Source organism: Periplaneta americana, chromosome 15 (genome assembly GCF_040183065.1).
Source record: "Periplaneta americana isolate PAMFEO1 chromosome 15, P.americana_PAMFEO1_priV1, whole genome shotgun sequence".
NCBI classification, from domain to species: Eukaryota; Metazoa; Arthropoda; class Insecta; order Blattodea; family Blattidae; genus Periplaneta; species Periplaneta americana.
The window spans coordinates 13,270,535-13,294,777 of NC_091131.1; the positions used below are offsets into that span (position 1 = coordinate 13,270,535).

A 24,243-nucleotide genomic window follows, 5' to 3' on the forward strand; every position below is an offset into this window, starting at 1 on the left:
TAACCTTCTGCGACAGTATTGGATTTCCAGCCTCCGTGACTTTTCGCTAATTGTCTTTCGATTGCATATGCGAGAATAATCTATATTTGCGGTTTTATAATGGTACAATCAGTACAAAGGTGAGTTCTCATTGGCTGAACAACTGAATTATAATGAATAGGTGTACTTTAATGAGGTGCATTAAAGGGCTACTACCAGGTGTATAATTACTACATTTCGGCATGGTCGAGCATAAAATGTAATACTCAATGTACAAACTTCATTCAGTAAGAAATTAATGCATTACTTCTATCTTTTATTACTTAAATATTACACGTAACACAAATAAGTAACACATTAAACATTCATATCTACATTTTAGCCCTTATTATTCTGAAGTTACATGTAGTACTCACTGTAACAAGATTTATCATTCAATTGTTTCTAACAGCTTTGTTGATTATATGGCCGGTTTAGATGGCCATGAAATCGTGAACATGAATAAAACAGGATGCTAATGGTTCTGAGTTTAGACGGCCGTGACATAATGATTTTGTATCCTCCTCAACTTGAAATATTTATTTAATGTAAATTTGTGCTGTTGTAGAAAAAGCATTGTATGAAATACATTCGTAAAGTTATCTTTTTGGCTCTCGTACGTTTGTGAAACTCGTACCAAAAAAGAGAACCTTTACGAATATCTCACATAAATAACTATTATTAGTATTGCTGCAAGCTTTTTAAATTTTCAGGCTATGGTTCTATCATTATGATCTCTGTATTTATTATCGCGTTTGTAAACGTGGTTTAGCGATATTTACATTGTAATATTTTGAGACTTATGACTAGGGGACAGATTCATACGCACTAAAACTGCAAAATATGCAAGCTCATATGCACTTGAAAACCAGCATTTATGTACTAAAATCACAAAATATGCACTGTTAAAATTGCAAAAAAAAAAAAAATATATATATATATATATATATTTAATTTGTAGCAAATGTCTTTTTTTTTTTTTTTTTTTTTTTTTTTGACGATTTTCCTGTTATAAGAATACTAAGATCAGTTATTCATAGATTTCAAAAAGGCGTATGACTCGGTTAAGAGAGAAGTTTTATATGATATTCTTATTGAATTTGGTATTCCCAAGAAACTAGTTCGTTTAATTAAAATGTCTCAATGAAACGTACAGCATAGTTCGTATAGGTCATTTTCTGTCAGATGCGTTTCCAATTCACTGTGGGCTAAAGCAAGGAGCTACACTATCACCTTTACTTTTTAACTTTGCTCTAGATTATGCCATTAGGAAAGTCCAGGATAACAGAGAGGGTTTGGAATTGGACGGGTTACATCAGATGCTTGTCTAACGATTAGGGAAAACACGGGAATTTTACTGGAAGCAAGTAAAGAGATAGGTTTGGAAGTAAATCCCGAAAAGACAAAGTATATGATTATGTCTCGTGACCAGAATATTGTACGAAATGGAAATATAAAAATTGGAAATTTATCTTTTGAAGAGGTGGAGAATTTCAAATATCTGGGAGCAACAGTAACAAATAAATATAAATGATACTCGGGAGGAAATTAAACACAGAATATATATGGGAAATGCCTGTTATTATTCGGTTGAGAAACTTTTAACATCCAGTCTGCTGTCGAAAAATCTGAAAGTTAGAATTTATAAAACAGTTATATTACCGGTTGTTCTGTATGGTTGTGAAACTTGGACTCTCACTTTGAGAGAGGAACAGAGACTACGGGTGTTTGAGAATAAGATTCTTACGAAAATATTTGGGGCTAAGCGGTATGAAGTTACAGGAGAATGGAGAAAGTAACACAACATTGTATTCTTCACCTGACATAATTAGGAACATTAAATCCAGACTTTTGAGATGGGCAGGGCATGTAGCACGTATGGGCGAATCCAGAACTGCATATAGAGTGTTAGTTGGGAGGCCGGAGGGAAAAAGACCTTTAGGAAGGCCGAGACGTAGATGGGAAGATAATATTAAAATGGATTTGAGGGAGGTGGGATATGATGATAGAGAATGGATTAATTTTGCTCAGGATAGGGACCAATGGCGGGCTTATGTGAGGGTGGCAATGAACCTCCGGGTTCCTTAAAAGCCAGTAAGTAAGTAAGTAAGTAAGTAAGTAAGTAAGTAAGTAAGTAAGTAACTTCATTTATTCTGCTGGAGTTGCATATTTTTTCTAAATTGTCAGGCAACAAGTTTTTTCTATTGTCCACAAAAAAATCCACGGCGCCACAGTCCTTTAAGCGCCCCGACCGACCAGCCGGCTGCTGGCTTCACGTCCACATGTCGAACACAGGTGCACGATCATCCAACCAGAATGGAGGTAGGCGTATAGTGTGGTTAGCACGATGTTCCTCCAAGCCCTTACAGCTGGTTTTCGTTACCGGATTTCGTTACGTATCGTAGCTCCCCAAGTGCATCACGATGCTGGGTGGGCACCGGTCCCATACACTTGCCGAAATTTCATGAGAAAATTTCTTCCTCCATGAGGTCTCGAACCAGCGCGCATTTCGTAACGCGAGTCCTAGACAGGATCCCTTGGAGACCACGACGCCATGGCGCGAGACTTCTGTTCTCTTCAAGAATCTTTTAGAACAGGCCTGCACGAGGTTTGCGCTCTCCGAGCCGGCTCACAGCTCATGAGCGGAATGCAGATATTAGCTGCGCTCTGTATAAGGGAGGACTGGAAGAAGGGGTGATCTCGTACAAAATATACACAAAAGGCAGTACTATTACGAGTGCTTATGAAATGAATTCTCGTTCAGTGTTTGCAGAACTATCTTGGACTATTATTAATTAATAAAGAAATATTTATTTTACAGAAATAATAGAAATTCTATAGCTACTTAAATGTACAATATCATGTTGTTATATTTTTATTTATCAGTACGTCAAAACGAGGTTTTATCACAGTCTACTATATACAGTCACGAAGCTTGAGTTTTGAGGGTGCTAGAAACAATAGACTGTGACGGTACTATTTTGCATTGCCTGTAATGAGGCGATATTAGCGATCCTAGTGGTGAGCAACTATCTAATGTTTGCATATTTACTACATATTGAGCTTCGCGACTGTATATACTAGACTGTGGTTTTATGCTGTTGGCAGCTGAAAGGAACAGTAGCCTACTGATCGTAATTAAACATCAGTTATAGATGTTCGATGTCTGCCTTTATTAAAGTTGATTATAGAAAACAGTTGCTCACAAATATAAATGTTGAGCCAAACATAGCAATCATTTTCACAGCCAGCCTGTGTAGTGGATATTATTGCTAATGTTTAGTCTTGTAAAACTCAACCAGGCTAGTAGTATTATTCAAACGATCTTTAGCCCTTAGGTCACATTGAAGATCAATAAGTTCGAGCTGTAAATCGTTAAATGTTAAATGTTATGTTCCGTCTTTTAGATTCCTCCATACTGTACTGTAGCAGTAGGTAAGTAACGTGAAACAGTTACTGAGAATAGGCCTACACACTGCACTGTACTAGATAACTGAGTGATCGTTTCCCTTTCCTCTACCTATAGCAAGTCTATGTCATTCTGACGTATCTTCCTCTCCGTTTCGGCGAGCGGTAAACTCGGCTCTCCCGCTCGCGCGCTCGTTGAGCGCTGTTTGTGCAGGCCTGTTTTAGAAGCTCCGTTCAACATCACAAGATCAGCAATGCATTTAATTATACAGGGTGTCCCATAAGTCTTGAACCATAGGCCAAATCTCTGAAATGCTGTTTCTTCTACTTTATAGGTAGGCCTACTTCTGAAGCCAGAGTTATATCTTTAAGTAAAGAGGAATGACATTCAAGTGATACTGTTTGCTGGTAGCTGCAGCCGCAGAGAAGTTTCAAAATTTAATCAGCTGCACCCCGAACAAGTGTTGATTACACACAGTTACATGGGAAAACTTGTCTGCTCGTCTGTTAACATTGCCGGTGGTCCATGGAGCAGTTTGTCTTTCACTTGTCCCAGAACTTTTAATGAGATTTCCAGTGCAAAAATAGTGTGTAACGGCGCTTGTTCTGAGTGCGACCAATTAAATTCCAGATCCATATTTCCTGTGACTGCAGCTACCAACAAACATAATCACTTGAATGCGTCCCTCTTTACTAAACAATATCACTCAAGCTTTAAAAGTATACATGAAAACAAGAAGAAACTGCATATCAGAGATTTGGCGTATGGTCCCAGACTTAAGCGACACACTGTAGAGTGCTTTGCTCATTGCCACGGATTTGCCCACAACAATTCGCTGATAGCAATGCACTGTTGTCAGATTGCAATAAATAATATATAAATCTAATATGTCTCAATGCCAGCTTTTTTTTCTATATTCCATTTTTTTTTCCTGATTTTCGCGCTCTTAATCTCGATTTAAGCACTAGAATGCTCAAAAACAAGCTGAAATATGCATTAATACATTAAATATGCATACGTATGCACTATAAAATCTTGACCTTTTAGTTGAAAATATCTTGAAACGCATTTATACATGGACATCATTTTATTTTTACTTCAACTTTTATTGTACCTCAGTTTTTGAATGTACTTCACTCCCACCCCTTCTACTAATGAAGTTCAACCGTCTTCCACACAGAACCAAGACCGCATATACAGTCATAGTAGCCTTATGGTCATAGTAAACAGTACGTTCCAAAAATATGTTCGCGTTTTCCAGTGACGAAAGAGCTTTCAATATTGAATCATTTTCGCACAGGTACTGTAGTCCATTTGCCTACGTCGTATCCCGGTTTCTCCCACCAGCTTTTATTCGCCAGCTAGTGGCTGGGCTGTCTTAGCTCTTTTCTGAGAACATTAATTTCTGTTAGGAATTGGACGTCTACGTCATATTATACAAAAGTTTAAAATAACTTAAATGAAAGAGGCTCGTTATGTAATTAACTGTCACGTTATTTCCTCCCTTTCTACGACCCTACGACATAACCACTTGGACGGACAGTAGATAGCATGTCTGAGTAATTCTATCTTTTCGGATCGGGCAGAAGTGAAGATTTTATTTACAGTACGTAAGGTACTCTTTTATAGAGTAGGTACAGAATTATTTCAACATGAGTTACTAGTACGAAGAACGAAACTGATAATTGGGATTAGATGCAATAGACTATAGTGCGATAATATACACATTAGAACTGGAGCCTGTTTCGAAATAAACGGCCACCATTTTAAAAAATGTGTTTAAATATCCATATTATGATTATTTTTCAATTTAACTTCATTCTCTATATTGTACGCTAATATGCTGTAGACAGTATAATATACACTGCATAATGAATACGTCCGCATGAATAGCTCAGTTCGTGAGTAAAAACACTCATTGTTAATACTGTACTGTATTATGATTAAACAAAAACCTAATGAAAATTATCAAACTCAAAATCGCGACATTTCCTACTTTACGTAAATGGATGAACTACTTTTCTTCCCTCCTATACCTAGTAAAGTGATTTGTTTGTATATTACGCCAGTATCATCGAACTCCAGTCGCGGAAGGGGGTAGCAAACGGTGTTTCCGGTTCTTAATCGTTGAACCAAAGGTATAGCCAGGTTAATATCAGAAATGTTAGTAAAAATAAAATGATGTCCCTGTATAATGGTAGCATATAATCTCCATCTAAGGAATAAAACGCCCCCTACTTATGACATAATGACGGATCATATTTAATATCTTCTTACAGATATCGTATTTTATTGAACGTATAAATGTCTGCTTGCTGTTTGGCATGGTCTATCTACAAGTCAGTCAAGTCACGTTAGTAACAGATGCATGTCAAGATAAACCGAGAGCCGTCGTTTAAGAAAGCTGAAGTTCATACAAGTCTCTTTAATACAGTGACTGACAGCTGTAAGATGTTTAGACGTAAGTTATTTACCATAACGATTGTGAATTCATACGCCAAGGCCCTATACTCACGTCTGCGTGCTTGAACATGGATTTCGCTTGAAATTTCACTGACAAAAGACGGTATACAAAGCATGGCGCCGTGATAATTTATTAAACGGAGCAAAGATGAAAGAAATCCTTTATTTGCGTTGTGTCAAGTGTCCTTGCATAGTTTTTAAAATTCATAATGATGCCAGTCTGTCAGAAAACCCACATGATCATAAAAAATTAACGTTATAGTCGCTAATTTCCCTTAAAGGGTTATATGAAGAACGTTTTCCGGCGTTTGCTGTTATTGTCTTCATTTGTTTACTGAAATAAGCGACATGTTTTATTGATAAGGAAATAAAGTGACTCCAATCGGTAAATCGCTATGGTCCTGTGCAATTGTGGATAATGCGATAACTTGTTTGGCTCAGATTGCATTACTCTTCTTTACGGAGAGGTTTTATGCTCCCTTTTATACCTACCCTGGGCTGCAAAATAAATGCCGATACGAAATACAGGGCTATTAAAAAAGATGGAGCAGATTTCAAATATTTATTTCTTCCAAACTACAAAAGATAGAAACACAATTCCAACGTTCCTGGACAGACGAAAGTTTAAATTTTGAACAGTCCGGGTAGACGTTCCAATCATGGCCGCATTGGCGCTGTTGATTGTCTGTACTAAAATGGCGACATAACAGGAAAAAGCATTTTGTGCGAGATCGTGCGTATTTGCTTGCTTTCCGCATAAAACCAATACGCGGTAAGTGTGAAATACCACATTCAGTATTCCCAACCTAACATACATAACAATTTCCCTCTTCTTACCGCTTAAGCGCCATATTCATTTTACTGCTTTAGGCTTTTAACATATTATTTTTAGAGACGTTTAACATAGTAATAATTGTAAATTGGAAACTTACCACTGCAATTTCACCTAAATTGCAATGTTAATTATTGTTTTTAAATATTTGCAAAAATTAAGTAAACTCTACAACACCACAAAAGTTACTGCATTTGTAATGCAAGTAACAGTAAGGAAGCCGTGAAAAAATCAACAAGATTCCAGATGCCGATGTTATTACTGCAATATGTTATATAAATAATATTGTTAAAATATTAAAACGAAAAATAAATCATTACATAACCTTACCGTTTGTTTGAAGTTCGCATTTATAGACTGGGGGAAAAAAAGACAGACGTATATCACGGCCTGCTGGAGTATAGTAAACACAGAAAACATTTTATAGAAACAATGTTGAAGATAGATATATCTGTTTTCCAAAGTTGCCGTCATTGAACAAAAACCAACATGGAGATTTCATTGCAACTAATTAGAAATTCCTCTTTCAGGTATGTAATAAACGATCTTCGCACAAAATAATGTACGATACACGAGCGGTATGTTTGTTTTCATGTTCTCGGAAATTAAAAAAGCTCAACTACGTTTCGCTTTTTCAATCTTTTCCTCGAACATGAAAACGTCAACATACCGCCCTTGTAACGCATATTACTATTGTGTGCTGCAATTAGCAAAACTAGGGTCCATTATTGAAGTTCAACGTGCTTTTCGCCGTCAGTTTAATAAACAACCGCGTCGTCATAAGCAGATTCAGCAGTGGCATCGAAAATTCGTAGAAGATGGTTGCATCTGCAAACAGAAAAGCACGGGACGTCCTCGCACATCGAATGAAAATGTTGAGCGTATTCGTACAGTTTACGAAAGGAGCCAAAAATAATCCACAACACGAGCAAGCAGAGAACTGAACATTCCTCAACCAACGGTATGGCGAGTTCTGAAACACGTCTGCACATGAAGCCGTACAAACTGCAGTTATTGCAAGCATTGGATCCTAACGACCACAACAATGACACCATTCCAGGAAGTTGGATTGGAAGAGGAGGAGGAAATCAACTTCATCGCTGGTGGCCTCCCAGGTCTCCAGACCTCACTCCTTGTGATTTTTATCTGTGGGGTTACGTAAAATACCTTGTTTTTATTCCCCCCCCCCATGCCTGACATTGGCCTTAACACTGCAATCAACAGCGCCAATGCGGCCGCGCATGACAAGCAACAGCTCCAATGCGGCCGTGATTGGAACTTCTACCCGGACTGTTCAAAATTTAAACTTTCGTCTGTCCAGGAACGTTGGAATTGTGTTTCTATCTTTTGTAGTTTGGAAGAAATAAATATTTGAAATCTGCTCTTTCTTTTTGAATAGCCCTGTTCTGTATATCGTTTTGCGAGGACTTTAACAAACATGGAGAAGTGGAAAGCTATTTTCCTGATATTAGTTAAAAAAACATGTAAATACGACTTTTATGGCATGTTCACGTTATTATTTAATATGAATTGATTTTAAATTATTCATATACTTTTATTTTACAACATCAATAGAGTACTACACGAAAATAGTGAAACTGCAGTTTATATTATGATATTCCACAGCCTTCCTTATTATCCATGGATGCTGTCATTGTTACAATCGATATATACGGCCAGTTACGTTTCATATTATATTAACAAAAAAAAATATTAATTTTATTACAAATATGAAATATTATCATTGGTGTTGTTATTATTATTATTATTATTATTATTATTATTATTATTATTATTATTATTATTATTATTATTATTATTATTATTATTATTATTGGAGACATACACGAACAAGCTGAATAATGTAATGATAACAGAGCAATAACAGAGTTTATATGCAATGCCTCCTGTGTATCTCTATTTCAATTGTTGCCTAAGCAAAGTCCCTGTAACACGATAATGTTTCAAATCGATAGCGACTTCGACTCGGCAATCCTTTTGCAGTCCAATGTACCAGCTTTACATGTAACAAGCATTCGACCATCGATTATTATCAAGCTAACTGTTGGATCAGAGATTACAGGATTGGAACCTGGCTGGGGGCTTTGGATTTTAAGGGGCTATAAAGTCCTCAGCATAGTTTCCTCCGGAAATAAAGCATAGCTGGGGAATTGCGTGTTGTGGGTTTGTCGCACTTAAAATGTCCTGTTCCCAATAGCTCCAGACAAACGTTTGCGGGTTAATACCCCATCTACTAGAGACCGGCAAATCACACAAGACTCACGCCCGTACCCGGTTGCCGTCAGGCTTGGGTTCCGGTGACGCTACAAAGCAAGTTAACTGTTAGCCTGAACCCATTGAGCCCGGGTTTTATAGGTTCAGTCCAGGCGGGACCCAAGAAAGCTGCCTGTTTGCTCGTATTATGAGGTAGAGTGACTTGCATTCACGGAAGCCAGTCTGCGCTGGTTAAGATGAAACAGTACTAGTTTGAAATCTAAGTCACTTCAAAAAATCTTTATCTTATGGTCCAACACGGCAGATATTTCTTGGTTAAAGAAACACAGTTTTAAGATTTATTGCACTACAGAATTCATAAAGTAATAAGACAATATTATACATTTCAGATTCCTGCAAAGTGCATCTGACTCAACAAAATAGTAACATTTCGTAACTTGTGACTAGTTGGGAAGGGAAGGGAAGGGAAGGGAAGGGAAGGGAAGGGAAGGGAAGGGAAGGGAAGGGAAGTTCGTAACTTGTGACTAGTTGGGAAGGGAAGGGAAGGGAAGAGAAGGGTAGGGAAGGGAAGGGAAGGGAAGGGAAGGGAAGGGAATAGAATAGAAGAGAGAAGAGAAGGGAAGGGAAGAGAAGGGTAGGGAAGGGAAGGGAAGGGAAGAGAGGGAAGGGAAGAGAAGAGAAGGGAAGGGAAGGGAAGGGTAGGGAAGGGAAGGGAAGGGAAGGGAATAGAATAGAAGAGAGAAGAGAAGGGAAGAGAGGAGAGGAGAGGAGAGATTATAGAAAAATATTTCATTTTAACTTTTTCCTTATCAACAATTAAAAACCTTATGAATACCTGTAAAGTGTATAAAAGTTTTTCGTTCTTCAGAATATTGATTTGCTATTTAAATTCTGAGGGATAGATTTCTTTTTATTTATGAAGCTGAAAGTTTGAATGGTTTGCATTAAATTTATATTACTACGATGAAAAGGAAAGTGCAAGTAATTTATAATAACTGTTGGCATTTCATGGATATTATGTTGACGAGAGATAGTTTTCTTTGTCTTTTATTAACGGTACGTTTCAGAAGACAACAATCGCCTGCCACTTTATTCACTTTAAAACGTCTTTAAATAAAATCTACTACTACTACTACTACTACTACTACTACTGCTACTACTACTACTACTACTACTACTACTACTACTACTACTACTACTACTACTACTACTACTACTACTACAGACGTGGACAAATTATTAACAAAATTGACGATTTTTATGATAATTCTGTTTACAAAATTTGACTTTTCAATTTAAACTACAGTTGACAATTTTGCATATTTCCATCATTACAGTAGACAGAAATATGTAAAAATGTCAACTGTAGTTAAAATTGAAGAGTCAAGTTTTGTAAAAATATATAATAAAAATCTTCAATTTAGCTAATAATTTATAAATTAGCAAAAATGTCATCTGCATTGAAGAGCCAAATTTTGTAAAAATATAAAACAAAAATCTTCAGTTTTGCTAATAATTTGGAAATATCCAAAATGTCAACTGTAGCCCAAATTGAAGAATCAAATTTTGTAAAAATATACAATAAAAACCTTCAGTATCGCTAATAATTTGTAAATATGCAAAAATATCAAATGTAGTCCAAATTGAAGAGTTAAATTTTGAAAAATATACAATACAAATCTTCAATTTGGCTTATTATTTGGAAATACACAAAAATGTCAACTGTAGTCTAAATTGAAGAATCATATTTTGTAAAAATATATAATAAAAATCTTCAATTTTGCTAATAATTTGTCCACGTCTGTACTACTACTACTACTACTACTACTACTACTACTACTACTACTACTACTACTACTACTATTCCTATTACTACTGATACTATACCACCACCACCACCACCACCACCACCACCACCACCACCACCACCAAGTCCCGCTGCTTGTGAATGTCTGTCCCTTTATTTCTTCTTCTTAGTGATCAGGTTCGGCCTCTTCCGATCTCACGTCTTGCCAACGTTTTCTTGGACGTCCCAGTTGGCAACATGAATCACACTCACTAGTTTTGTATTCAGAGTAGGAAACTGTATCAAACGTGACTGGTTGGCCCACTTTCACCAGTCAGGACTTTAAGTGCCAGTAGGGATTAACAGACTCGTTAAAACAAGCGAATTAGTATCTGGGGGCGTAGCTCAGATGGTAGAGCGCTCGCTTAGCATGTGAGAGGTACCGGGATCGATACCCGGCGCCTCCAGGTCTTTTTCGTTTTTAATTTTTCCATTATACCAAGTTGTTGTTGTTGTTGTTGTTGTTGTTGTTGTTGTTCAACCTGTCTTCGGATATTTGACTATACCAAGTATAAACAAATAATATAATAAATGTGCACAGCACAGTAGAAGTAATATTATGCTGAAAAAATATTGGTTTAGACATTTTCACGGAGGACACATTTCCTGTCATTGAAAAAAAAATGTGGAATGTGCGCAGCATTTAGGATTTATGTTTATATGCTGAATCTTCAAGTCGGTTCATTCCGGAATTATGGACATGAAATATAACAATTTTGTTAAAAATAATCAACTGGTGCATAGCTTTATTTATTTATTTGAAAGTACACAGGCATTACTGCCCATAAAAACACCTTCTTAACATTTTTAAATAACATTTCTTAAATATATCATCTGTTCCTTTTTGTTATTTTAGTAAGTTATTTTACGACGCTTCATCAACATCTTAGATTATTTAGCGACTGAATGAGATGAAGGTGATAATGCCGGTGAAATTAGTCCGGGGTCCAACACCGAAAGTTACCCAGCATTTGCTGATATTGGGTTGAGAGGAAACCCCGGAAAAACCTCAACCAGGTAACTTGCTCCGACCGGAAATCGAACCCGGGCCACCTGGTTTCGCGACCAGACGCGCAAACCGTTACTCCACAGGCGTGGACTCATCTGTTTCTGAAAATAAATTAATATCATTAGGATTATTCAACTTATAAAGGGACAACATACTGATTTAGAATGAATTTTTATGACTGACTCTCTTTGATCTAGGAATATGGAAAAGTGCTTTTCACGTGTCTTAACGAATGGAGTATAAAAGGGAATTAATTTCAATATATTTGAAGAATCGATTTTGTTTGTGAGTATTCTCCTAGGAAATAAAATTGTGCATACCGGTCTCCTATGTTGGAGGGATTTCATATTAAACATTGATCTTAGCTCCACTGTTGGTGTCGGAATAGGGCAAGAGTTTTTAAACGATTTAAAATACACATATCTTAAAATTTTATTCTGAATAATTTCAACTATATGTTGTAGGTATAGTGGAGTCAGGACTGCAAGATTATTAAACAGATTTGAATTTATTATAACAAATCCAAGTGGTTTATAAGCTGAATTAACAATTGACGTACTATGTGAATTAAAAGTTAAAGATTTGTCAAGTATTACGTCTAAATTCTTAATTATTGTTGATATTGATTCTAAACGTAGGCCTACGCTGTTTATAAAATAATAGTTTATGCTCGACCATGCCGAAATGTACTAATTATACATCTGGTAGCAGTCCTTTAATGCATGTCATTACAGTACACCTACTCATTAAAGTACAGGTCTTCAGCCAATGATAACTCAGCTTACATGTGTTCAGCCAATGACAAGTCAGCTTTGTACCGTTATAAAACCGCAAGTATCGATTATTCTCGGATATGCAATCGAAAGAGAATTAGCGAAAAGTCACGGAGGCTGGAAATCCAATACTGTCGCAGAAGGTTATGTTCTGTTACTATAATAATTAGCGTTAATTGTAAATAATATTCAAATAAATTCAATTTGTCATCTCGTTTTTCAATGTCGAATTCAATAATCAAGGTTATAATATTATAATATTGTCAAGTTTAACGGGACTACGTCAAGGTCAATGACATTATTGTTCCTCGGAAAAAATCAATACTTTCGCGTCTGCGCAAATCTCACAATTCACGACCTAGAACAAGGTCACTTCCGATCTTGTCAGATACAAATAAAATGTATACATCTGAATACCGGTAATTTCAAGTTAGAAATATGGTCGAGCATAAAAAGTCGTATGAAACACGCCTATAATGGTAATTAAGAAGCTCGTATGAAAATTATGAAACTCGCTTGCGCTCGTTTCATAAATATCCATACTCGATTCTTAATTACTATCATTATAGGCTCGTTGCATAATGTACTATTATTCACTTATTTTCATTGAAAAACTCATGTATTTACATTTATTTGGGTTAAGCAAGAGACAATTCTTTTTACACCAAGATGCAACATTATTAATATCTGTTTGCAAATTAGCTTCAACTATTGGATCGGATATAGTATTGAATAGTTTTAAATCGTCAGAAATAAAGACAGTTTCATTGAGTTATTACTTCAGATAGGTAAGTCATTAATTATAAATAAAAAGAGGAGTCCTAAATTAGAGCCTTGTGGTACGCCGGAGTTACTAATAAAATACTCAGCATGTTCATTGTGGAATGTTATATACTGTCTCCTACTATTGGGATATGAATTATGTATCTATATTACCAGCAAGAATGTCATAATATTTCCTTTACTTCTGTTGCAGGTACGCTCATCGAGGAACATAGAGACGGGGCTGTTGTCCGTTATTCTGTTGTATTTACTGAATATCCATGTCCTCTGTATAGAAACGGAGACGACATTTCCACTTATCAGTGAATTTTTAAGCCATTACAGACTGAGAGATGCAGTGGCCTTCACCTGCTGGAACAAGACAGGTACAGCAATTTGCTTCAAAGGGAATTGTACACAACATTAGGAACTAAACTATTTCTCTACTTATACAGGGTGATTCACGAAGTTCTCTCCCGGTTTATGGAGGTGATTTCTGAGGTTATTTAGAACAAAAAATGTGAATAAATTAATGGTATCATATTCATACTTACAGAGTTACAAACACATATTCGAAATGCATCATAATGAATGAAGCGCTAGGAATGTTTGTTGCCATAACTACGTGCACCCTTAGATTACTGCATCTGGGGTTTTTAAAAGACATCGTGTATCAGGTTAAGGTACAAACACTCGAAGAGTTGCTTCAACGCATTCTGGATGCCCCGGCGACAATAAGGAACGTCTGAAGCTGCGAAATGCTACAAGTGCGGTTCACACCCATGCAGACCGTTGCCTTGAGATTCAGGGAGACATTTTCGAAAATGTGATTTAAGTCCACTCTAAACTGATACATAAACAATCATTAGTTTGCATTTTAATTAATTTTAGCATTCTTGTTAGTGAAATCCGGAAATAAAAGGTTTTTTTTCTGCCGTTTTCAAATTATGAAGGCTATCCCATTAATTTATTTACATTTTCGTTCCAAATAACCTCAGGAATCACCTCCATAAACCGGGAGAGAACTTCGTGGACCACCCTGTATAGCAGCTAATGATAAATTATTTTAATTGCATATAGGTTTTATTTTTAACAGAATAATCTGCCCTCATTGAGGATGACCATAAAGATCCGGAATAAAAGTAGTACAGAATAATTTGAAAGACAAAAATGAAAGTAACGCATAATTGAAATTAAAATTGAATGAGTGGATTTGCGACAAAATTCTCAGACACGCCAAACATTTATTTAGAAAAGTATGTTTTTATCAAAACAAAATATTTTTGTGACTATTGTGCGAGTTATGACGTCATCGAAAACATTTTTAAGTGACATTCTATAGTTATATCACAGTCTACTATATACAGTCACGAAGCTTGAGTTTTGAGGGTGCTAGAAACAATAGACTGTGACGGTACTATTTTGCATTGCCTGTAATGAGGCGATATTAGCGATCCTAGTGGTGAGCAACTATCTAATGTTTGCATATTTACTACGTATTGAGATTGTGGTAATATTATTATCATCTGAACGAGCAAATTTTTATGTAATATTTCATTAGACTGCCTCCGTGGTCTGTTGGTCAGCATGCTGGCTTCCAGATCAGGAGGTCCCAGGCTCGGTTCTCGGTGAATTTTTCTTGAAGAAGAGGAATTCGCTGGATGTCTAGAGTCTGGAAATTTGTATGAATGTGAGTGTGATTGTGAGTGTGCCGGGTTAATATTAATTAAGCAATCATCACAAATATAAAAATACATCAGGACTGTCGCTGGGCAGTAACCTGAACACACGTTTCAGCGTCACATTGTTGACAAGTAACTCCATCTGTTAGCACAACCATGAAGCATCTAATAGATGCTATAGAGTTACCAACAACGGAAAAAAAATAATAAAAAAAATTAAATAAAATCATTTGTTTTGTACAGAAGCTCCGTGGTTGTGGTTACTATGGTAACGCAATTTTATTGCAGATACATTTTGTTAGTTCGTATGTTATGAAAACAGTTTTATTGACGGAAACAAAATAAAACAAGATTTTTTTGAACTAATAGCGGGTACTTGACTGTTCGTCATTCACACATATGAAGCCAGTTGTGAAAACCAATTTACCGACAGAGTCGTTGCCCAGGGTGCGCCATAGGAGGCTGGTCTACACTACACCCGCGATGAGACGAGAAGATGATGGAGATTTGTTAGGATGCCGGAGCTCTCGGAGAAAACCCCTGTGTTACCTGGATGACGGCCCTGTGTGTTCTTAAGAGAAAATGATCTTTTCATGTTTCTGACATGTCAATGTTATCTGAATTTCACTTCTATTCTACTCACGTTACTGAACGATATACGATATTTCTATAAAAATATCACTAAAACACTAATCAGTTTCATCCAGTATATTCAAGACTATCAATTTGCGTAATATTTATTCAATGATTTTTCGATAGTGAACTCAGTTCACGATCCGAAATTCCATCTTCAAATTATATTATCTCTCTTTGACGAATATCAGAGATTACAGAAGTTAATGAAACAAAAGTAAGCCTCTTGACATTTGTTGTTCAGTCAACTGTCCGAAGACAAGTTTAAACCTCATAAATGACATAAATAAGGCGTCACTCATGGGACAGCTAACAAGCAAACATTCTGATGGGGACAGATAAGAAAAGTTAATTTTTTTTCTTCCGCCATGTTAATAATGTCAAAAGAAGTGCTTATACAAATTTTGGCCACTCGACCGCAATTACGAGGGCCGTAAAAAATAAGTTCGGCATGGGCCGTTAACAGAAAGAAAACACAATTTCGCTGAAAAAATTTATTGGAACAGATACAGCAATTGTTGAGCTTTTTTAAACATATTCCCCATCGGAACTGAAACATTTGTCATATCGTGAAATCGCTAGAGAGGTGCAGACGCTGTTAAACACTGGTTCCGACCCCAGGCGGCTGACTTCTACGACATAAGGATACTAAAATTGATCCCATGGTATGACAAATGTCTCAATTCCAGTGGAGGATATGTTGACAAATAGCGCAACAATTGCTGTATCTGTTTCAATGAATCTTTCCATGCAGTTGTACTCTTCTTCTGTAAACGGCCACAGGGAAAATCACTTCCTCGACCTTTTAAGCCTTTTTAAGATACCAGAAATCGTAGAAATTTTGTTACAGACAACCAAAATGTGGTTAACCCATGTTAAATGTTCATCAACCATCAAAGCTACAAATTTAAGTGTTGCTCATTTTCCTCAGATGAATTGGGACTGATGAAATATTTGACGGCTAGAGACGTAATGTTGAAAATCATTGACCACTATGAAGATACCGCCAACTACTCTTTACTGGAAGTCAAGTACAGCCATCTGGGTGTGGTGGTTGATCTGCAGTGCGAAGGGGCCTTCGGAATCTTGGGTCAGGCAAGTAGACTCGGTTTATATTTTCGTCTACGACAGAGGTCGACACAACTTTCAATACGACAATATCACCTGTGGAAAAATATGGGAGTAAATCCATATAGGCTATTGTTGGTGATTTTTTTATGTTGGTCACTGTTATTCTACGATTATGGGAATTAATGAAAAGATATAATTTTTTTTCTGAAGTTTTAAAAGGTGTTCCTTATTTTTGGTTTACAAGACCAATATATTTTTTTAAATTATTAAAACTAATGAAAATTATCTTTTTTTCTATTATATTTTTTCTTCCAATCGTAAATATTTATTTCTTATTAATCAGAATATAATTTGATTAATAGGATAGAATTGTATGCCAATATTTTTAATATCAGAAAGTAGTTTATTTAAAATACTAGCCGTACCCATGCGCTCCGCTGCACCCGTTAGAAATAAATATAAAGTAATTACATAATTAAAATAGGACATTTGATCCAGGGAACATTCGTGTTTGATAGAAGGATAAATCATTTAATATGTTACTTAATTTAAATTGTTTTAAATAATTAAAATGTGATCATTTTGGTTCAGAGGCCACTCATTTGGTGCAATGATAATTCCTTTGACGTGTTTCTTTATTTTTCATTACATGCAACCATAGTTTAATGAAAATTGACATATCATTTAGTTTTAATGTGTATACTTTATTTTACTTGCTATATGTTTCCATTGAATTATGGTAATAACTTAATTTTAACCCTTGTTTTCTACGTCTTCAGTAAATGGCGCTTGGCCCACTATGGTTCTGAACCCTTCAAATAACTTAATAGTGATACAGCATATATAGTGATATGTAATTATATCTCTTTCTTTCGAAAATGTAAGAATTCACGATCTCCTATGTACCATTGCCATGGAATGAATAAATGTGTTGTTTCTTCCTACTCAAAATGTTTATATTTTGCACATAGGAGTTATTGCAGGAACAACAACGCTATAATCTAAGCGGCGGCGAAAATGTATTACATTGTTATTTTAAAAGTCTTGTATAACCTTTAATCGATAGGCCTATTACTTCATACAAACACAAAAACATTCTCTGTAGGCTATGTTTAATAGCTTTCGATTGTTGTTGTCCAAGGCCCCTTATAGACGAAGTCATTTCTTTTTTATTTCATTACAGCGCCTTAGATGGCGTTGTTATATAAATTTTGAAACTCATTTCTCTCCTTAAATATCAGTCCTATCAAAATTTTGCATAGAATAAAACTTATCGGAAATAATTAAAAAAAAACTTATGATATGTAACATTTTTCACGAAAATTAATAATAAGGGAGATGTTTCGATTTATTTAATTCAAGCCCCCTTATAACCTCCCTTTTAAATAAAGTATTTTGAATGCCATATGGCCTAAAATCTAAGTTACAACGAACTTAATTTATATTCCAATTTTCATATAAATCGGTTCAGCCATTATCGTGTGAAAAGGTACCAGACAGACAGACAGACAGACAGACAGACAGACAGACATAGAAACAAAAATTTCAAAAAAGCGATTTCGGTTTCAGGATGGTTAACTATACATGTTAACACCAATTATTTTTGTAAAATAAAAAATCACCAGAAAAGTTTTGGCTACAGATTTATTATTAGTATAGATTAGTTTTGGGAATTAATGAAAAGATATAATTTTTTTTTGAAGTTTTATAAGAACTCTCAAAAAAGATTACGCTGTTATCCCTAAGGTAATTTAATCTTATAATCAACAGTACAGATTTAATCTGTGATCTACATTTCTGTGGCTCTAAAGCAAATGTAATACGTATGTCATTTGTTGCAGTTTTTCAGGATGAAATACGGTCACAACACAACGGAATTAAATTATCTCTAAATTAAATTGTAACACTGGATTTAAACAAAGAAGCTCGTTACTATAGTAACTGAATGCTTACATTTTGAGAAATCCGTATCTTGTGTAAAGAGATAGTGTGCAAGATTGTATAAAAAGTGAAGAAAGCGCAGTTTAGATTGTCTATTAGTTAAAAGAAGCTGCATGAATAATAGAACACATCTTTGTCTAGTTTAACTGATGGTATTAGAAAGGTATCGTTAATACTGCATATTCGAAGTAGGTATTTGAAGAACTGTATAATGGCTACGGGGCGTATTCTGGTCCAGGACGTGCGGAGGTAAGGTTAACTGTTCTTGGACTATATTGACGTGACGTCATGTTTCGCGCACGGCACAGACACTATCAGGAAACACTTGCATCTTGTTTGTGCTGCAGTTGTATTCATGATTCAGAACTGTATCTCGCAAACTGTTCACAGTACATTCTAGTGATAAAGTCTGATACTACGATTACCTTTCTTAAAATTTAAATTATTTGTTTATATGGTCAAAAGGAATCACACTCATAAATTCAACTGCATAGCCAGTCACAAAAAAAAAAAAAAAACACAAATTTTCTGTCTCGAAAGCAACAGTGCCATTCGGCTGAAGTTTTACTTATGGTCAAGTTAAGGGCAAAGGGTTATGAGAGCATACAAACATTATGGCAAAACATGTAGTAACACTTTTGACAGTATCTACCACAAGAGTTATGGTAGCCATACATAAATTTTACCACTGAATCTGGAAAGAATGCTGAATTGAATAACTTATAGTTCACTTCATTTAGTTTATTAATTTGTTGTTTACAATTTGTTCAATAATAATGGTCCGCCAAGTTAGCTCTGTGGTACCGTGTCTGTCTCCAGACTAGCCGGCCCGGGTTCGATTCCCGGCGGGGTCAGAAATTTTTCACGTAAAATTTCTACCTCGTAACTAGGAGAGATGGCGGTGCGCAACTTCTAATCACTAGATTGTGCACCAATATGCCTGGGTTAAATCCATAGTGATTCGTCTGACGGACGGGGATGTTAAGCCTGTCGGCCCCCTTGGTGCTATTCGGCAGGAGTAGGCTACGTGCCGGCACCGGGTTTCCCCTTCTCCCTTCCTCATTTTCATCATCACTCATTTCTACACTACACTTACACATACACTCACCCTAGTACACGATATAACTCTCCACAGATACACATCATGTACAGTGTGGCTCGCCGAAGTGGTGTACAACTAGAAAATAGATTACAATCCAGCCATCTATCCACAATATTCGGAACCCGAATCACGTAAAGTGAAGTGAGTAGGCATTGGATACATACATATAATAATAATAATAATAATAATAATAATAATAATAATAATAATAATAATAATAATAATAATAAATAACAGTTTATTGCTAGAACAAAGATACATATTGTTTTTTATATAATCACTCTAGCACCCCCAGAAAGAATAAGTTACGTACTCGTGCTCAGGGGGGCGTTCCACATAATTTTAAGACATTTTATTAAATAACAGAATAAAAGTAAAAAAAAAAGAGGAAAAAAAGAAAAACACAGTTTATCACAATAATTGAAACTTTAAATTTTCTGTCTCTGAACAGTATTTTTTAAAATAAGGAGCATTAGCAAATTTATGTTAGAGAATTTAGCTATTACCTATTGTAGCAAAAAAACCGAAAATACACTGAAACATAAGATCTCATAGGTACATTTTCTTGGTCAACTAATGATGCCATTGTTTCCAAATTTTTACCAGATCTTACATATTGTCGTCGTTGAGTCAGAAGTCACTAAGTCCAAAATTTACGAAGTCCATTATTTTGGATATTCTAAGAAATAATGCGTATCTACATGGCAACAATTTCACATTTATGCCGATAAAATTAAGTAGGAGATGTAATCAGAAGAAAAAAATAGGTTAAGTTATGCCAAAACAAGTTTTTAAAATTTGATTAAACTTTAAAATCGCTGTAACTCAAAACAACAACTTTGGACTTGGTGATTTCTGCCAGAACGACGACGATATTGCCTTGTGTTAGTGAAACTCAGTTTTTATTTTTATAACTTGAAAATTAAGTCAGTTTCATAAGTTTATACCTACATGCTGTAAATTTTTTTTTCCAAACTCTAATTTTTTAAAATATCACAAAACCGACAGATCTTTCTCCAATTAAGTAAAAAGTGAATTTCTTATAGCTGTATCTGATAAAAATTTGGGAGCAATGACATCATTTGTACCTATGTGAGCTTATGTTCTAGTGTATTTTCGATTAATTGTAACAATTAAACAAATTATTTAGGACAGATGAATAATCTAAATTAAGTGAACTGTATATCATTCAATTCAGCTTTCTTTCCAGATTCAGTGATAAAATTTATATATGACTATCATAAATATTGTGGTAAATATTGTAAAAAGTGTCAGTTCGTGTTTTTCCATAATTTTTGTACGCGTTCACAGCCCGCTGCTCTTAACGCTAGTAGTTAAGTTTGTCCCAGTTTGGAGTATGGAACGTAATTCATTTTAGAGGAATATACTATATAAGGTCTTCCCCAAATTTCTTGCCCCCCCACAAGCAAAATCTAAAATGACTCCCTGATATTTCTTGAACAGATTTTATATTGAACTTTAATGATTGCAACTGTTTTTCTCAGGCTTCCAGGTACAATTTCTTCAAAGGACTGCACTTCTGGCTGTTACTTTCGGCCTTCCCAGAGATGGACCCTCTGATGGAGGACCTGGAGTTACTGGATCTGCCTCTAGACAGTCAGGTGATCGTGGCGGGATTCGAGACCGATCAGAGTCGGTTCCTGCTTCGAGAAGTGTACCGTCTGGGGAACAACTCTCTCACGGTGACGCCTTCAAGTTATTGGGAAGTTGGGGATCCTTTACCTCCCGAGGCTCGAAGGGACAACTTCAACAACATGACCATGAATTCGGGCGTCATTGTGAGTGGTACTGAGGGAGGCTAATTAGATTTAGAATTAAAGTAATAGTGATAATGAGTAATAGGATTAGGGACATGAATAGAGATGATAAAGACATTAAGATCTCTTCAAAATGACCTGTACTAGGACTATTTTGGGACTTAGGAATAAGTTAAAGTTGATCAGGTTCAGAATTGAAATGAAGTAAGTAATACAAGTAGGACAAAGATATTATGATCTTGTCAAGACGACCAGAAGTAGGACTATTTTGGGACTTACTTAGGATTAAGTTTACGTTGATCAGGTATATAATAGATGAGTAACAGCAGTAATGAGTAATACAAGTGGGATAAGTTTTGAAATTGGAATGTTTATGATAAATATATTAGGATTTTGACGAGATGGTCATTGTAGAATTATTTAGGATTAAGTTAAATTTGATCAGGCTTAGAATTAAAAGTAATAATGGTGATTGGAAGTAGAAGTATGTTAATATTTGTGATTGAAATAGATATGGTAAAAATATTAGAATTTTGGTGAAAGTGATGAGTAGTAGTGCTATCCACAGATTGTGGATTAGGTTGAGATTGATAAAATGATATAGCTAGGATTATAATGTGGTGGGTAATAGAATTAGGATAGAATATTTCTCTGACAAACGTGCAAAACCTCGTAAGTCCTGAGAACCAAAATTTTTAGGAATGGAATAAATCTATTTTCTGTTAAATTTGTTTGACATATGAACAGAATCATGATACGTAAAATTATGTAAGATGATTGTGAGACAATTTTATTACCATACTTTTGCTTTCTGTCGTGCAAATTTAATACAGAACAGTTTTATTTCATTCCTGAAAATGTTGTTGTTGTTGTTTTCTAATGCCAGGCATTTGACAATAAAGTCATTTGACCTCTTGCACTCCAATATTTTTCAAATATATTATCATGGTCAGCCACTAAAGCACAGATTTTGAGGTGTTCCGAATCCATTTCTTGGTTTGAGTTGCACAATGGGCAGTTAGGGGACTGATATATTCCAATTCTATGCAGGTGTTTGGCCAAACAATCATGGCCTGTTGCCAATCTAAATGCAGCTACAGACGATTTTCGTGGTAAATCGGGAATTAACTGTGGATTTTGATGCAGAGAGTTCCATTTTTTCCCTTGAGATTGTGTTATCAAATTTTGTTTGTTGAAGTCTAAGTATGTAGATTTAATAAATCTTTTCACAGAGTAATACATAGATTTAGTAACAGGTCTGTAAGTAGCAGTGCTGCCCTTCTTTGCTAAAGGATCCGCATTCTCGTTTCCGAGGATTCCACAATGGGGTGGTATCCATTCGAATACAATTCTTTTATTGAGTGATATTCCTGAAAATGTTGGTTTTCAGGTATTTCGAGATTTTGTACAGTACTTCCATCAACGATTTGAAACTGAAATATGTTAACGCTTTTAAGAACACAGTGTAGCTATTTCCAGACTTAGGATCAGGATAAGAGTCGTAATGAATTATAATTGTAGAGGTGCTTAGGATCGGAATGAAGCTGAAGGTGAAGGATTAAGACAAGGCTGATGTCGCAGCTGATCGGCGACCCCTGGGAGGACTTCATGGACCTGCGGTATCGCCACATCAACACCATGAGCAAGTGTGGCTTCGCGCTCAGCCGCTACTTGGCCGAGATGCTCAACTTCCACATGCGCATTCTGTTCACGGACTCCTGGGGGTTCCCCATGAACGGCACCAAGTGGTACTCCGGCCTCGTGGGGCTGCTGCAGCGCGGTGAAGTGGAGCTGGGGGCCAGCAATCTGATCATCAAGCCGGCGCGCCTCGATGCCCTGGACTACGCCTGCGAGTCCTTCCCCTTCGTGCAAGTACAATATTGTATCTAAATCTTGTTCATGAGAGCTCTGAAACCTCTTCCCCCACTCTGTGGTCTTCCTTATCCGCTTCAGATGTAAAGTAGGATTCGCTATCTTCACTGGGACGTTTATATGACTTTTAAAACTTCTACAGGGACATCATTTTATTTTTACTTGCATTTTTATTGTACCTGCATTTCTGAATGTACTTCACTCCCACCCCTTCACTAATGTCCTTGCTCCTGTCAGACACACAAACTTACGGCCGCTGTTGCATTCGAAGTCTTCGAGCACTGAAGTAAACACTGCAGTGTATAGTGTGTTTCATAAATATGATATCGTTTTCTATAGAAGAAAGAACCTATATTAATAATGTCGTACTAAAAATTATATTCAAGAAACGATAAATTCAATTTCAGAGAATATGCTTCAAAATGTTTTTAATAATATGCGTAAAGAATTGAAGCCTGCATTGTAATGAACGGCAACCATTTTCAGCAACTTGTTTAAAAATTCAGATTAGCTTATTTTGAATTGAGGTGGCTAGAAGCAAAGGAATGCTAGTGACATTTGTAATAACATGAGTTAAGTGCATCCAGTGTAAGCAAAAGTATCTACAATTTTAGTGGCAAAGGGATATTTTAATCGCATCACACATTAAAATTTAAATAAAAATTTCACTGATTTTACGAGAGCTTAAATATTTAAACCCCATTTTCTCAAAAGTAACTTAAGTGCACTTACAGTCCTTTACTTATGAGCCCCTCAATTTAAATTCTCTCTCTATATTGTATGTTAACATCAATAATTAATATGCTAAATACAGTAG

At 35.8% G+C, this 24,243-nt stretch overlaps 1 protein-coding gene and 1 non-coding gene across 2 annotated transcripts; both read left to right on the forward strand.

Annotated features, from left to right (window-relative positions):
* Positions 1-7,685: 7,685 nt before the first annotated feature.
* Positions 7,686-23,444, forward strand: LOC138715602 (ionotropic receptor 75a-like). The gene is made up of 5 exons (XM_069848677.1): positions 7,686-7,880; positions 13,562-13,733; positions 16,594-16,757; positions 21,282-21,575; positions 23,136-23,444. The coding sequence occupies exons 1-5, from the start codon at positions 7,686-7,688 to the stop codon at positions 23,442-23,444; spliced, it is 1,134 nt and encodes a 377-aa protein (XP_069704778.1).
* On the forward strand, positions 11,138-11,210 carry TRNAA-AGC (transfer RNA alanine (anticodon AGC)). The gene has a single exon. It is a non-coding gene; the product is annotated as a tRNA-Ala (tRNA).
* Positions 23,445-24,243: the final 799 nt, after the last annotated feature.